Raw genomic sequence first — 16,764 nt, 5'->3', positions numbered from 1 at the left:
GAACAAGGATGCATTATTCAATAAATGATTGGGGACTGGGCGAGGTGGCTCACACCTGTAATTCCAGCACTTTGGGAGGCTGGGGCAGGAGGCTCACTTAAGGCCAGCCTGGGCAACATAGTGAGATCTCGTCTCTACCAAAAAAAAAAATTTTTTTTTAATTAGCTGGGTGTGGTGGTGCATACCTCTAGTCCCAGGTACTCGGGAGGCTAATGTGGGAGGATTGCCTGATGCCAGGAGTTTGAAGCTACAGTGAGCTATGATCGTGCCACTGCACTCCACTCTGGGCAACAGAGTAAGACCTGATCTCCAAAAATGTAGTAAGTGGTCTGGGGAAAACTAATGACCCAGTTAGGAAAAACAAGACAGACACTGGCTTTACACCGTATAGCAGAATGAAAAAATAAAAGATTGACACAATGCTGGGGGTTGAAAAAGTCTATGTGGGGCTCCAAAAGCAGAAACCATAAGTGAAAAGACAAAAGCACATGACTAGATGAAATGCAAACCGAAGCAAAACAAAAACAAAACAAAAGGAAAGAAAACCAAAAGCTCATAAACAAAGGCAAAAGGCAAATCATAGGGCTGACTTAATTTCTGGTGATTCGATGACTTCTGAAAACAACTTTTCCTTTTTTTCCCCATGGTGTTGAGTTTTCACCCAAACCCATGGGGACTTCACTTCCTGGTCCAGTAGTTGTTGGCCAATACCCTCAGGTCTGGGTTGCAATGTCCCCATCTGCTCTCTAGAACACATCTGGCTCTTTGGAATGGCTCCTCCATGCCAGATGTCTGAAATCCTCCCTGTCTCCCTGATCTGACCTTGTTCTTGGACACTCATTAGGTGGGAGAAAAGGAATATGAAAGCTGAGGTTCCTATCAACATGTCTGAGCTTTGCAGAAAACGTGCAGGTAGGAGGTGGCTTCTTACGTTCATGTCACAGAAATGTACAGGCAGGCTGACCCAAGCTTGCCTTCCCAGGGCTTGGGAGACAGAGGAGAGTTAACACGTGGGTGAGAGTCAGGGGCCTGTCTTGAGTGCAAATGAGTGCAAACAGAAGCACGGAATTTTAAGGGTGGATGGGAACGACTAGTAAAAATACCTAATCTTCATGTGAGCCAACAGCCATGGCTGAGAAAAGCAAAGCAGGCAGCAGAGGGTCACACAGCGAGCTCTTAGCAGCATCTGGCCCACAGCCTGGTGCTCTTGCATCTTGGAGAAGAGACAAAGATGAGCCCACTGGCCCTCGCTGATGGTTCTTCTACATGGACACTGTAGAGCTATAGGGAGAGGGGGCTCATGAGGTGACAGTCAGGCCTGCTTAGGGCCCCGAGTGCTCCTATATGTGTTCCTTCAGTGTTACATGGGTAAAATCAGATTTCAGGAGAAGAAACGCGAGGGAATCAGGAGTGGCTGTGTGTCTGGGTCCAGCTCTGCTCACATCTGCTTTCCAGCTCTGGAGAATGAAATGACTCCAGAGGGAAGCAAGCTGGAAAGGGCGCGATGGAGAGAGAGAGAGAGAGAGAGAGAGAGAGAGAGAGAGAGAGAGAGAGTGTGTGTGTGTGTGTGTGTGTAGGGGTGGGGGAAGGAGAAGAAAGGAAATGAGGATCAACGCAAAGCCTGGAATGTTGGGAAATGGCATATTTAAGGGGGTGTCTGGCAGCCTTCTTAAGGTGGAATCCTTTCAGCAGGGTTTTCTCAATCCAAGCTCCTGCTGGCCGTTAAGACTAGGCCATGGGGACAGGAATGGACTAGAAGCAGCTCAGAGTGACTTTGTTGGTTATTTTAGAAAACTAAAAAATAAAATAATGAAGCAGCCTTGTAGATAAGCTTCAGGCAAGTGAGCTAGGCCACCAGCCTGCCAGAATCTTTCCTGGCTTTCTCATGTGAGACTCGTGGCTGGCAGATTATTGGGTTGGCTCTAGTTTCCATTGCTTAGAGAACATAAAAGTCTAGGGGCAGTGGCTTTCCACAACACACGTCCATATACACAGTCCATCCCACCCAACGGGACAGAAAGGGACGTCTCAGCCCTCCTGACTGATATGCACCAGGGCTCCGGGGTGAGGCGGGGTAGGGGCAGCAGGGGTGGCGAGTGTGATGGAGCCATGTTCCATCAGGTCACACTACGGTGCTATCTCCATGTGTCCAGTGACCTCAGCATAGACTAGGCTTTAAAGCCATCATGTTGTATCATGTTCTGAGTAACTGTCGCGTGAGTACTCGCATTGCCTGGGGCGTGGTGACGCCACTGCACAATCCTGTCCCCTCTGTGGGAAACCACCTAGAATGTATGTCCTACCCACAGTGGGTCTGGGGTCCCCATAGCCCATGGATATGGAACTATCTCTGTCAGCTGGGTAAGTGGCAGAGAAGACAGAAGGTGGGCAGTCATCACAGCTGAGCCAATTCCAAGGATGCCAAAAGCATTTCCTGAGAGCAGGGGTCCTAGAAGGGCAGGTCTTGGCAGGGTAATGGTGAGTGACATCCACAGGATTGTTGGCTTCCAGAAGATCAGGAAAGACCCCACTTTCCTACCCACACCCTTAAATAGGATTCTAGGCTGGGAACTGTGATTAGGCCTGCGAGAGGGAGGGGCAAGAGAAGGAAGAAGCCTCTGATGGTCTGAGCTGAGGCCTGACTTCTGCTCCAGCCCTTGCAGCCAGCCCTGCAGTTTGGATGGCCAGTCCCTATCCACCAGGGACATGGCTGCAGGAGGCCTGCATCTGTGCCCGCCCCTGCCCCCGCAGCCCACCTCTCTGAGTGCTGAGCCTGGGCAGCAGAGGCTGCCTGCTGGGACCTCAGCAAGGCCTGCGGACGCCAGTGCTCCAGGCAGCCGTAGGTGCAGAGCAGGCTAGGCAGCCAAGGCCGGACACACAAAACCAAATTCAGATGTGCTGAACTCTTGGCAGATGCGTGGGAAGGGATTGCACCACAGCCTGCAAGCTGAGCCGGGGCCTCTGTGCCCCGCTGGCTGTGGCTCAAGCTCTGCTTTGTGTGTCCCGGGAGAAAATGTGCAAGATGAGCACTCTCTGGTTGAGCTGTTCAGCTGTGCAGAGGCGGAGCAGCCAGCCCTTGCCATGGGCACAAAGCTGCCAGTATCTACCTGCCATCAGGTAGCCACAGCCACTTTGCACTCTGCCCAGGGCCTGGGTGGCTGAGGCACCTCTTTCGTCCATATAAGTGTTCCCTACCTGATATACCACCAGCCTTCCAGATTCTTCCGGATCACCTCCACTGTGACGCCCTTCTCAAAACCAATTTCGTCCTTGCTTTGGCTGGTGTAAGGCTGCACAGTGACATACTTCTCCTCTGGGGATGGGAGCAAGAAAGCAAGATTATTTGAGGTCAGGGTGGAGGTCTTGCTTCCTGTCCCCTCCTCCTGCCCTGGCCTGGCTGTTGCTCAGCAGCTTGCCACGGTGCACTGGGTTGGCTCTGGCTTCTCCAGGGGAGGGAAGGACCAGGCCCCAGATGTAGCAGCAGGGAGACCACGGGAGTAGGGGTCACTGCTGCTCCCAGTGTTTGCCAAAGCCAGCCAGGACCCAGGTTGCCAGGCAACTCCCTGGGAGCAGGGAGTTGGCTCTCCTAGCCTGATGATGGCAGCAAGGCTGCCGGGACCATGCGGTCCACAGGGCTGCAGAAGCTTGCTGGGCTGAGGGCAGGATTAGGAGAAGCCAACCCCTCCTGAGGTGTCCTCGCATGCCTGCGGCCCCATGGCACGCCACCTCTCCTTGAAATGTGCTGTTTCCATCTGTGTCCCAGACAGACTTTCCTAGCCTGCCCCCAGCTCAACATCTTGCTTGCATCCTTCCTCTGTCTGACCTGCAGAGGCTCTAGGGACACCTCCTTGGTAAAGCCTTCCCTGAGCACCCAGCTGATCCATTAACACCTGGTCATGTAATCTCCCAAGAGGAGTCCACAGAACCCAAGTGTCATGGGAACAGTTATATGCGTTTTGTTAAGACAAGGGTTCGATGGCCAAATGAGCGTGGGAACACCCAGCACAGCACAATTAGGCAGCACCTCGGGGCCCTTACTGGTTCAGTGCACCCAAGTGGCTTCTGCAGGACATGCTGTGCCAAGCACACAGCCAAGGCATAGCTCCTCTGGAGGGCAGCCTGCTGTTATTTCCAACGATGTCACTTCAGGGTCTTGCCCAAGGTCTTCCTTAGGCACTGGGGAAGAAGTGCCTTGCAGACTCTCAGGAAGGCTTGGGAGGGCAGGTGTGGGGAGAGTGGGGCACCACGCTGTCTCCCCTGGTTTCTCTCAGCCTCCCTCCTGGCAGGAGGCCTGCGTGCCTCCCTCTTGGGTCCTTGATCAGGCTTCCAGGAGGGTGTTTATTCCATGCCTGCTGGGATCCAGCTCTGCCTGTCCCAGGAAACCCCTCACAGGTAGACCCCGCAGCTGAGTACTCCCTGGCTCTGCTTCTAGCTGGCTGGCTCAAGAGTCCCTGCCCCCTGGCTGACACCCTCTGTAGAGGCCTGCTTGGGGTGGAACACACCCCCACCTCACCCTCTGGGGGAACAAGGAGCTAAGACAGGAGGAGGAAGAAGCGGCAATCTGGCCATGCCCTTCTGGAGGGTCACGCTGAGTCCGTGTTGTCCTCTCTGGCCTGGGAGCTCCCCAGGGGTTGAGACAGTGCCTGGCAAACAGTGGGAGACTGTTGACTGCATCACGACCCGGCAAGACTGAGCAAGGGTACTGATGGGAAGCGCTGTGAGCTCAAAACAGCAAGATGCTGGTGCAGACTGCTGGCCTCTGGTCTCTGGGACACCCGCCCCTCCTGGCTCCCAGCTGTGACAGCCACCCCCTGGATTCCTCAGCTGGACGCTGCCAGGCAGCCTGCCTGAGACTGGCTGTCGTGGGGGTGGGAGGCAGCTGCCACCCCAACCCCCAGCTGCAGGAGGGCCATCTGCCTACTCTCCCCTGGATTATCGGGTCCTGTCTGCAGCCCTGTGTTGAGCCGAGATAGCAGTTCCCTTTGGGGTGGTTGTGGCTGCCTGACCGGGCTGCAAGAATGGAACTGATGGGCCACAAGCCAAATACAGATTGCTGCCCAAAAGCAGAAGGTGGGTGATGACCCATGGAGCCTTCAGGATTCTTTAGCACGCCCTTCTCTGCTGCAGAACTTGGTCAGCATCAACTCAGGGAGGGCCTTACTTTGGAGGCTTTCAGATTCCAACCCAGCCATGCTTTGGACTGCTGCCAAGGCGGCCTGAGAACCCTGCCCAGCCAGATTCTGACTCGGCCCTTTGAGAAGTTCAGGGCTCCACAGTCCAACTCTCCACTCTCCTGCCTGCTCCTGGTTCTGCTCCATTTTCCAGTGAGGCATGGCAAATCCTGGCCTAGTGGCGGCCAGAGGGGCAGTGCCATGCTCCGGGAATCCAGGGTTCTGAGGTTAGGATGAGGCGAGGCCTGGGCTCCACATTTTGCCTTTGTTCAGCTGGGCTATTTTTAAAGTCTGTGGTTCGAGCAGGAAGCCATCATTAAGGTTTTCCTAGGCAAGGTTGTATTTGCAGGGAGAAATGACAGCCTTTCTCGTGGGAAGATCAGAGGAGCCCTGCCTGCCTCATGGCAGAGAACTGGGTCTAGACCATCTCATGTGGGCCCAGCCCCAGCCTTCGCAGCCTCCTGGGGTGCATGGAAGACAGAATCCTGTGGGCCATGTAAGCTTAGGCATTCTCCTGACCTCTTGGGAGTGGAGGCAGAACCAGGGATATCAGTCTGGCTGGTGAAGTTGAGCTGCTCCTGCGAAAGGTTCTTGGGGGCCCTGGAGCTGCAGCAGCCACAGATGTCCAGGAGTTCACGTGCTGCTGCTGAGAACTCCTGGCTGGGAAGCTCGTCCTGCACTGGTTCCAGGGATTAGAACTCAAGAGCCCTCTTGCCTGGCAGGGCAAGGCAGCCAGACCAGGTCTTCCTAGACCCTGGGTTTCTACCCAGTTGGCTCAGATGGCAGAGGCGTGGACTTTCCATGTGGACATGGGCCTTGTGGGTCTCAGGCTTTCCGACTCACAGGTGTCCTAAGGGAGAGGCACTTGCCTGGGCCACAAATGCCATCTGGGGGCACCAGATAAGAGAAGGCCCAGACAGATAGACATGGCCTCAGTGGGCAGCTGCATGACTCAGGGTGGTCAGGGTCTCTGGAAGAGATGTCCCTTCGGAAATGGGGTTGAGGGAAGGGAGGCTGTGAGCTCTCGTGGGCTCTTCAGGGCTTCTGGGAAGCACTGGGGCTGTGGGCACTCTGACCACGCCACCAGGAGACAGTGGCAGCCTGCCCTGGGGAGGGCTGGCCAGGCGGTCAGCCGGGTGGGTGGGTGGGGGATGGGAACAGGCCTGCTTTGGTTTTGGAGGCAGGGGCTGGATGCTCTGCTGTTTCCAAACCACAGAAGCCTCCTCTCCCCGACACTTTCCCCTCTGTCAGCAGTCTCCCCACTCCCCTCCTGCCCCCACAACTTACCCAACCCCACTGAGAAAGGCCTTTTGGTTCCAAGGGGCTGGCTGGATGAGGGAACGGGAGCGGAGGCCATGGGGAAGCTCAGCTTTTCTCTTGTCTAGCTCCTCCATGACCTGTAGCCTGCCTCCCCCACCAGCTCTGCTGTTTGCAGTAAGCATCTCCCAGCCAACTCTCTGCAAGTTTTTCTTGGCTGCCTGGTTTAACTTAGCCCATCGGGCTGAGGCTGGGAAATTATGTTGTTTAGGTCTCTTATTTAAGAGAGTGAAAGAGAGAGCACAAGAGCTGGGGGCTTACATTTGCTTACAATTCTTAGGACCAAGAATTAGGCATTTCATTGCATGTTTGTGTCTCCACGTACCACTGTATGTCTGTGACTGGGATATATGTAGTGCACGGTGTTGCGTATGAAGCTGTATGTGTCCCTGTGAGTGCTGCTTCAGAGGTACATGTGACATGGCTGTGAGCAGTCAGTTGCATGTACGATGCATTTGTGACTGTAAACAGCAGACACACGGCACAGTGTATGTGTAGCTGCATAACTGTACCTTTGAGTGGCTGTGAGCCTGGGGCTGTGGATGCATTGGTGTCGGGGAGGGCACACAGTCATACCCGTGGCCACCAGGGCTGTGTGTGTGGCGGAGCTTCTCTGGCTGCGTGTGTCTGGGGGGTTGTAGAGATGGTCGTGTCTGGGGCCCAGTGTGCGAGGGTGTTTGGAGCAGGCTAAACCTTCATCCCGCTGTGCACTTCCAGACCTACATCCCACTCTCCTTTGCCACCAAAGCTTGGGCTGCATCCCAGCTTTAGGGCGGCCTTTGCGGTATGTCCGGCCTGTTCTTGCTGCTTCTACAACTCGGCCCCCAGCCCTGTGTCAGCCCATAGGTTCAGCTCAGGCCCTGCCCTCAGGACAAGCCGGACTCCTCTTGGCCCGTGCTACGTGCCTGATGCTGAGCCAGCCAGAGGCTGGAGCCACCTGAGTCCAGGCTTTCTTCTGCCTTGGGCCTGGGGAAGACACCAAAACATGCTCTTACGGTCATTTAGAACCAAGCTATGAGGGTGGGGAACACGGGGTGTCCCTGCGTTCCAGAAAGGCCAGAGTTTATGACACACCCCTCTCTGTGTTGTCACTGAGAGCAGCACACACACCCTGTTCTATGTGGGGCTGGCCAACCCCTGGCCCAGGGGGTCTGCAGATGTTTAGGGCTTTATTCAGCAGCCCACCCTGGGGGTTTGTTTTGCTCCCTTACCTCCCATGTTCCTGAATGTTAGAGAGGTCCTGGGTGAGAAAACGCTAAATTCCCAAACATCTGATCAGCCCATGTACCAGGCCTGGAGCCTCCTTGGACTCCCCTGGATCAGGCCCTTCCTGACGCCCCAGCAGTTACTGCCTCTGGCTGGACCTGACCCCTCAGCAGAGGCCACTGGACTGCACCCTGGTGCCAGGCTGGGTCTGGCTTTGCTCCCTTTCTAGTTTCTGTGGAGCTGGTCCTTCTTTCTGCTTTGTTCCCAAGCAACTGATAAGACAACTTTGGCCGAGGGAGCCTTTTCTCAGAGGACGGAGGCCATGAAGGATGGGAGAGTGGGATGGCCCAAGCAGAGGGCTAGACATGCTTAGCTCCTTTAATCTACAGCTTCCAGGGCCAGCGTGCCCTGCCTGAATGACCCAAGACTCCCTTGTCCCCCTCCTCAAGCCCCTGTACCTTTTCAGGGAACCCCCAACTGTGTTCCATGACCCTCAAACCCAGGATATCGACAAAAGCCAGAGCCAACCCCAGTGCCAGCCCGATTCCCAAGCAGGCCCACCCCGCACCAGCTGCAGTAGATGAGAAAAAAGCCTGGCCCATGAATCTGGGTGAATGAGGAGGTCACAGGGCAGAGAGCAGAGCCCGGAAAGAAAGAGCAGTGTTAGCGAGAGACAGGCGGTCGCTGCGAGGGAGGAGAAGCCAGCTCCCGCAGTCACCTCGGCTGTGCTGCCTGTTGACCATCCCGCCCAGGGTCCACCGGCGATCCAGACGCCGCAGATGGGCCTTGCGTCTCTTGGACACTGGTGTGGGAGATGGCGATGGAGCATGCGGCCAACAGCAACCGGCGGAGAGAATGGAGATGAGCATGAGATGGGATGGGATGGGGGCAGGAGGAAGGGGCACAGGGAGGGGAGGCCCGCACTTCCAGGTCACCATCACCTGGACTGAACCAGAGGGCACGCCCCTGTTGGATCGGGGCAGATATGACAGGTGATTGTAGGCACATGGGGAAAAATTCAACCAAAGCCAAACTCCCCAGTGTGTGCCCCTGAGCCTAGAAGTGGGCTAAAGCCTTTATAATCCCAGCCCCCTAGAGACAAAGACGTCCCTAGCTCCAGCCCAGTGCAAGGCAGCCCCTCAGCTGCAGCCTCTGGGGATGGTGAGATCTGCGTCCCTCACTGCTGGACGGTGCCAATTCCCAGGAGGGCTAGGGGCGCTGCAACATCTGTGCTTATGTCCACTAGCTCACTGAGGACTGACTGTGAACACGCTACCCTGGACAGGCACCATGATGCATGGAAGAAGCAGTGTGCCCAAGACAGACCTGGATCCCTTCCTCGCGGGGCTGACAGCTCTCACCACTCTTGGTTTGCATCTTTGCTTTCTTGCCTGTCCCCACTGGATGAGTCTGTTGAGGGCAAGAGCTTTGCCCCATGTCTCGGCATTCCCAGGGTCTAGCACATGGCCGGGTCCCAGGAAGTGCCTGCTGAACAGAATGACACGAGGGTGGGTGCCACAGGCCCCAGCTCTGCTCCTCCTCTCAGGCCACCCACTAGGACATCTGACGACAGGGGCTCCCTCCCCAGCTTCTCACTGCTCCTGACCCCGTGCCTGGGGCAGCATCCTGCACTGCTACCCTGGTGGCTGCTGCTGTGCTCCACGCCCCCTGCACCCTCTGCTCAGACCCCAGCTACGGATGCCTCTGTCTTCCTGTGGGACTCCCAGTGGAATGGACACTGGGCCAGGGCTCCAGGGTGCCAACTGGCCTCATTTCCTGGCACCACAGAAAGAGGGTACCAGGCCGCCCAGCCAGTGGCTGGAGTGAAAATAAAACTGTCCCAGACCCACCAAGGCCCTGGGAAAGCATTTGCTTTCCTGGAAGGAGAGGGACCTGTCTGACCTGCTCTCATAAGGAGGAGGGCTGGAGGGCTTGACAAAAGGCTAGGAGGTATGGATTCCAGTCCAGGCCCGACTGCCAGCAACCTGTGTCACTGGGAGGGCGGCCATCCCTCCCTAAGCCTTTCCTCAACTGTCTTAGAGTGACACCACCTGCCCTGGCGTGAGCCTAGACGAGGGGCTGAAAGGGCTCTGGGGAACATTAATCAGGTCCTGTGCAAGGCCTCCTGGCAGGGAGGGGGGAGGGGGAACAGGTGTGTAGGGCTTCTCTGGAGAGATGGAGGGGTTTGGCTAATGTCCAGATCAGGGGCTGCTTTCACAGTAAGTGGCGTTTACTCTGTGTGCCAGGCCCAGTTTAAACCCAGTACAAAGATCATCTCACTTGGTCCTCACAAAAGCCCTATGTGGTTGGCATCTTACAAATGGGGAAACAGAGGCACAGGGCTTTAAGGAACACTCTGGATCTCATGTCTGTGTATCCAGGCAGCATGTGAATCCAGGCAGCCTGGTTCCATAGCCCAAACTCTTACCATAGACTCTATACCCCGAGCTATTGCTCTTCCCCTAACTCTGCTGCCCCTTGAGCTGCCAAGCCCTGGGAAGAGGGGGATGTGGGGAGGGGGCAGGGTCTGGATGCTGGGGAATCTGCTCACTAGCAGGGCACATGCCCTTGGTGCAGGAGCACAGAAGACCACCCTGGAGGAAGCAGGTCCGCACTGGTAGGTGTGGGACATAGGAGCAAAGGCAGAGACATGGGTTCTGGTCTTGGCTCTGTCACAAACGAATCTAAGGGCTTGGCAGAGGTGACACACCTCTCCTGGTGCACTGAACCACCTTGCAAATGTCAGGCTTGGACCCGCACCTCTGTCGGTGGACGAGAGTCTCAACTCCCACCCTTGCTACTAACGTACTAAACTCCCACAGCACACCTGGCTTCAAGAGCAGCATGAACATGCGCCAGAGGGTCTCATGGTAAGGACAAACAGGAACAGCTACTCATGTTTTCTTCCCAAAGTAATGAAGCATGAGCTATTAGGAAAGCTTTGATAGGATGCAAGCTTCCAATTTCTATCCACAGGGCTCAGGGCACCTATGATGGGATGGCCACAGTGCCAGGGTAGATAGAGATGGTCGGAGAGGGAACTAGGGTGGCCATTCTCTTGGCCATGTGGCTGCAGGTGCAGAGAGACTGGTGGACACACCACAGCAGCTGGGGTCTTAGGCCCAGGGGACCCATCCCCAAGCCCTTCTGTAGATCTGAGTGGGAAATACCCAAGACATGATGGTGGAATCCACAGCTATCCAGAAGAGTTGCCAGGAGTGCTGGCACACGGGCTGGGTCAGAGACACGCAGAGGAACCTATTTTAGGAGAATCACTCTGGGCGTGCGTACACGCACGTGCACATACACACACACACCCCCTCTGAACACAGAACCTGCCCAGCTGCCTGATTCTTCCTCCATCAAGGTAAAAATCCTGCACAACCCACTACTACTTGTTCTGCGCAAGGCACCTGCCCTCTGTTCCATCCAGGCTGGCAGCTGTGCTCCCTGCTTCTCAAGCGCTTTCCTGCCCTGGACTGCTGGCCACTCGTTGCCTAGGTCCTCCATAATTGACCCAACAGCTCCACTCTGACCTTGCTGGTGCAGCCTTTTCAACTGGGGCTGTGATTCATACACGCACTGCCCTAGAGCTGCCTGTACTGTTACAATCAAAATGCTTACAGGGAGGCATGTGGCACAGCGGTGAGGACCACGGGACAAAGGAAGCGGACTAGGGTCCAAACCTGATAAACATCTTGAAGCCTCAGTTCCCACAGCTGGAAGGATGGGGACAATCATAGCCACAGGGTCCTCCCAGGGTGGGGGCAAGGGCATTTCAGGACCTGGCCTAGCACCTGCTACCTTTGGTACTTTGTGAGCCCCTGCTGTTTGTGAGAGGCCCTGGCATGCCCTGTAGTATGTAGAACTAGGGGCCAGGCACCGTGGCTCACACCTGTAATCCCAGCACTTTGGGAGGCTGAGGTGGGCAGATTGCTTGGGGTCAGGAGTTCAAGACCACCCTGACCAACATGGTGACACCCTCATTTTTACTAAAAACAAAAATTAGCCAGGCGTGGTGGTGGGTGCCTGTAATCCCAGCTACTCGGGAGGCTGAGGCATGAGAATTGCTTGAGCCCAGGACGTGGAGGTTGCAGCGAGCTGACATTGTGCTACTGCACTTCAGCCTGGGTGACAGAGCAAGACTCTGTCTCAACAGCAATAACAACAAAAAGAATGTGGAATTAGGTAGGAGGTGAGGCTGGGGACTGCAGGCATATGAGACCAGACCTAGCTCAGGGGCCAAGATCCTCCCCTGCTTCAGAGATGCAATGGAGCCAGAGGGGAGACGGGTTCAGGCTTGGCCCCAGGGCTCAGGGAGCAGCCCAGCCTGAACATGCAGGCCCTTCCCAATGGGGCCTCATCCCTGGAAACCTGCCACACAGTGGATGCACAAGGCAGGGGCCAAGGCTCTGGTCAAGGGGCTGAAATAAAGCCTCGACATAGGAGGAAGGGCGAGGCCCCAACCGCCCACCTAGTAACCGACATTTAGGGGAAGGAGCTGGCACTTGGTGGCTGCTTACTTTGGCCTGGCAGCAGGGAGCAGGCGTGGAGGTGGCCTGAGCACCGGGTGGCAACCTCGATCCCTCTGGCTTTCAGACACATCCATCTGGACCATCCCCACCGACCATTAGGGAAAGAATTCCTGCAGCCAGGCCATGGGAGGTGTGGAAGCCATTGGGAGCAGGCAGCCAGGAGCTGGGGGTGGTGCAAACGGACCGGCTCAGGCAGCCTACTCTGGAGAGCACAGAAGCTATAGACAGGCCCAGGCCAGTGCTGGCTCAGGGGGCGGGGCAGGCTCTTTGAAATGCACGGGGAAAGACCTTGAAAAACCTCATGGAGTCATTTTTTAAGTGTTTAGAATTAAAAAAAAAAAAAAAAAAAAAAAAAAAAAGAAAAAAAGAGGAAGGGCTGAGTGCAGTGGCTCACACCTGTAATCCCAGCATTGTGGGAGGCCGAGGCATGTGGATAGCTTAAATCCAGGAGTTTGAGAGCAGCCTGGCCAACATGATGAAAGTCTGTCTCTAAAAACAAAAACAAAAACAAAAACAAAAACAAAAACAAACAAACCTCACAGAGCTAAAGCTAATTAGAGAGGCTGACTGTGTGGGGGTCTGAGCCATCCCTCAGTTCTTGAGCACCTGAGACAGAGCGGCAGGGGTTGGACTGGGGTGGGAGGTCAGCTTCTGGGCCAGTCTTACTGAGATGGGATCCAAGGGAAGAGGCTAGGATATGGCTCATCTCACTTTAGGGTTCTGCTGGTTCTAGGGGAAGAGTGGGAGAGCTGCCTCCAGAGGCCACCTTGTTCCCCGCCCCTTGGACCTGCAAGCCCTCACCTTCTCCAGTCTTGGAGGGATTGATGTCGGAGTCATCCCGAGTACCATTCTGGGCCTCCAGGTAGGTGGCAGGGACCCAGCCCTGCTCCTCAGAGGTGCTCACGAACCACCAGCCTGCAGGGAGGAGAAGAAAGAACGGGGCTGTGAGAGACTGCAGGGTGGCAAGGGCGGCTCGGGGGCCAGGACAAGGAGGGAAGGAGAGGCATGACAGGCAGAGCATGAGCCGGACGGCCTGGGCACCCAGCAAATGCCTGGCCCAGCTCCAGCCTTGAGGAGCCTGAGTCTGTTCTAAGGCAGAAAAGACCGGCACACTCCCTAAGAAGTGGGACCAATAAACCGCGACCCACACGAACAAATGCTGGATTGAAAATGAAATAGACATAATGTTATGTCCAATGTGTGAAACTCCATCTTGCAGGAAAGGCCAAGGGGGTTTCGGCCATACAGAGAGACCATTTATGGTCTTTCAAGCCCATTAGGACGACTGGTTTGCCTGGAGTTTGGCTGGCTTCTCAGCTTTCAAAGGCACCCACGCCAAGTGCCTCACAGCCTCCGACAGTCAACGTTGCCTTTTCCATCACGGGTCAGTGGTACCTTCGCATTGGTGCTACTCACAGCTACCCCTTACGTGTGCTGACACTTCAGTCGCAGTAAATGGGCACTGCATCCTCACATGATCCTTGATGATCATGGCCACATGATAAAGGCTCATTCTTCTTATTTGTTTATTCATACAAAGTACTCTGAGCACCCATGTCTTGCGACTCCACTAACTACCTTCGGTTCCTTCCAAGAAGGTCCTCCTCACAGGTTCCTGTCTTCCTCCTCAGCCCTTCTTCTCTGACACTTCTTTGCCCCCCAAAAGTAATTTGGTACAGACTCTCTTTTCTGCTCAGGGCCCAGCTCGACATTTCCTGTCTGGAGAACCCAGGGCTTCTCCCTGGGCAGCACCTGAGGCCCCATCACTGTCCACTGCAGTGAGTGGCCACCCAAGGATGTGGGCGGAGGCATGCTGATTGGGGAGCCTCTCAGGCACGCCCAGGCGGGCTCAGCACTGGGAGGTGGAGGAGGCTCCTGATGGCTGCTGTGAAGACAGTGGAGAGGAGGGGAACCGCCAGGTACCACTACACAGTCATGACACAGTCATGGGGAGAATCAGGGACTCAGAACCCCAGCTTATCTCCTAGGTCTTCACCTAGGTCCTCACTGCCCTATACGACACGTCTGGGCTTGCAAACAGCCAGTAGTCTAGTCCTGAATGCCCTCTGTCCCCTGCCCTTTCTGGGGAGTTCCACAACCCTCTGCGTGCAGCTCTGCAAAGCCCATGAAATGCCCTCGACCAGGAGTCTGGACTCTTGAGGTCGGTCCAGGCCTGTGTGGCTCAGGGGCCTTGGCTGGGTCACTGCCCTTTTAGGGTCTCGGTGTCCTCTTATCTGGAGAGGGGTTATCTCTCAGCTACTGGCTCAAGTACCATGATCCAGGGCCCTGCAGGCAGCCCGGCACAGACTGTAGACTGTGTCCCTCTCTGCCTGGGGTGAGAGGAGAGAAGTAACAGGATCACTTCCGGAGAGTCCCCGGTCAGGCTCTCTGCTCCCTCTGCCCATCTTGCTCCACTAGGCTCTGCCAACCCTGGAGACCACAGCCTTTTCCTATGACACAATCCATACACACCTGGAAAAAGGCAGCCTGGGCCAGTGAGTCACAAACCATCAGTCAGGAAGAGCTGGGGATGTGCCCCCACTGCAGGTGAAGTGAAGCCACTGGCCCGATTCCTCTACCTTCCGCTCTTGCTCCAACCCCTGTGTCTCCCACATTGCTCACTTCTCAGACTGTCCGTTCCTGGGCCACCTACTGCCAGGTACACAGGTGAATGAGACACTGTGGCATGAGGGACTGCAGAGCCTTGATTGGACCTAGGCAGGCTGGCCTCTAACCTGATACTCTGCTGCCTATGCAGGACCAGGTTAGGCAGACAATCTCCAGCCATGAGAAGCCCCCACCAATTCTCAGGTAAACTCTACTCCTGGGCCCTGAGACCTCCTGCACTGGGGACATCGTTCTGAGGCTGGAAGAGGGCAGGTGGGCATCCTTGGCATGCTGGATAGTTCTCTGGATCACAAAAAAAGGTAGATACCTCTTGGGAGAGAACAGCTGAAGTCACTGAGCAGCCCGTGGTGACAGGCAGGTGCTGGAACCCACTGGCTGGGGACAGGGCAGCATCCACTGGCAGGTCAGAGACCTGCGGACACACCACTAGTACTCACTGTCATTCCCCGGCCTCTAGGACAGGGAGTGGTTATTAGAGCACCAGCCATCTGTACTCAGATGAGACTGCTTCCAGGTGGCTTGTAATTATGGGAACTCAGGAAGGGTCCAGACCATGCTTGGGGCATGAAGTAAGTGCCCTTGAGAGCTAGCTACAGTGGGCAATGGATGCCCACACTGGGGCCAAGGTCAGCCTGGAGGAGGTGGTCTTTGGCACCTAGGGAGCCCCCACCTGACCTCTACTTGCATCTTGGGTGTTCTGACATTTGGATCAACAAGAGGTGCCATTCCTTCCACATTCAGCTATTGGGAGGAAAGCCAGTAGGACCCATTCGTTGACGTGGTGGAAGGGGTTTCACTGTCTACTTCCCTTGACCAAGGAGAAGCCCAACCCCCACTAGCTAGTCAGGGTGTCCCAGGGCCCTGTCTCCATGAGAATGCCCAACAAGCTTTCCCTGAGGGCCTAGGCCTGTCCATTTTGGGAGGGGAGGGGAAGAACAGCGATGGATGCAGGGAGCACTCAGCTGCCCCCTGGCCCTGGGCCTGGAGTGGATACCTGCCTTTGTTCTCTCTGCCCGATTCAGGTTGGGAAAATACTACAGAGGCTTGCATGTCAATCCCCCTGCCTTGTGCCTGAAGGGGACTAGGGGCCACCCTCATCTTGCCCATAGCCACTTGCACATTCTGAACCCAGCATGGGGCACTGAGAGGGCTGCCTAGAGCAGCACCACCATCCTCCCTGATAACCAGGCCACCATGGTTTGCTTGCTCAGAAGCTGTGGCTGATGGAGGCCCCAAAGCAGCCAGAGGGCATGGACTTTGCAAAGGGCTCTGCCTGGCATCATTCCCCCTTCTTGAGCCTTTGTGGGAGCACTCTTAGGAACCCCAGTAGCCTATGCCAGGAAGCACCAGTCCCAGCTGTTCTCCTACAGAACCTGGCTGGAGGTCACAGAGCAGGGCTTTCCCGTCTCACTGGGCTGCATGTCATGTGACTGCCTCCTCTACCACAGAAATAGGCACTTCTGGCCACTCATCTCCTGATTAGTCTGTCCTCTCTCTGGACACTGTTGATGGTTCCAATCAAAGCCACCCAGGTTTTTTTTTAAAGGAACAGATGTGGGTTTGATTATCTGAATCCTGAGTCCCACAAAACCCAGGAATTTCTGGGGGCACATGGGGTGAGATGGCCTGAGAATTAAGGTAATAAAGCAGCAGCAAAGTCAAGAGATGGAGAGCAAGAAGCACTGACTTGTGCCCGTAATGTCAGCTGCTCAGGAGACTAAGGTGGGAGGGTCACGTGAGGCTGGTTCAGCCTGGACAACATAGCAAGACCCCCACCCGCTTCTCTTAAAAAAAAAAAAGAAAGAAAATGATTTAAAAAAAGAGATGGGGGCCGGGCGCGGTGGCTCAAGCCTGTAATCCCAGCACTTTGGGAGGCCGAGGCGGGTGGATCACGAGGTCAAGAGATC

At 55.6% G+C, this 16,764-nt stretch overlaps 1 protein-coding gene across 5 annotated transcripts in view; it reads right to left on the bottom strand.

Annotated features, from left to right (window-relative positions):
* SH3PXD2A (SH3 and PX domains 2A) overlaps nucleotides 1–16,764 on the bottom strand; it is a 253,525-nt gene that overhangs the window by 11,281 nt on the left and 225,480 nt on the right. For 3 of the 5 annotated variants that reach the window (XM_017531126.2, XM_017531127.2, XM_037739482.1), the window contains 3 exons: nucleotides 13,031–13,144; nucleotides 8,413–8,496; nucleotides 3,196–3,313 (listed from right to left, as the gene is read on the bottom strand). In XM_017531126.2, the coding sequence (XP_017386615.1) occupies nucleotides 3,196–3,313; nucleotides 8,413–8,496; nucleotides 13,031–13,144 (316 nt within the window). The remainder of the gene's footprint in view (nucleotides 1–3,195; nucleotides 3,314–8,412; nucleotides 8,497–13,030; nucleotides 13,145–16,764) is intronic. The other 2 variants (XM_017531128.2, XM_037739480.1) reach the window with 1 other exon arrangement.

This window comes from Cebus imitator, unplaced genomic scaffold (genome assembly GCF_001604975.1).
Source record: "Cebus imitator isolate Cc_AM_T3 unplaced genomic scaffold, Cebus_imitator-1.0 Scaffold71, whole genome shotgun sequence".
Lineage (NCBI taxonomy): Eukaryota > Metazoa > Chordata > Mammalia > Primates > Cebidae > Cebus > Cebus imitator.
The sequence above is the reverse complement of the archived record's forward strand: the minus strand, read 5'-3'. Positions and strand labels throughout refer to the sequence as shown.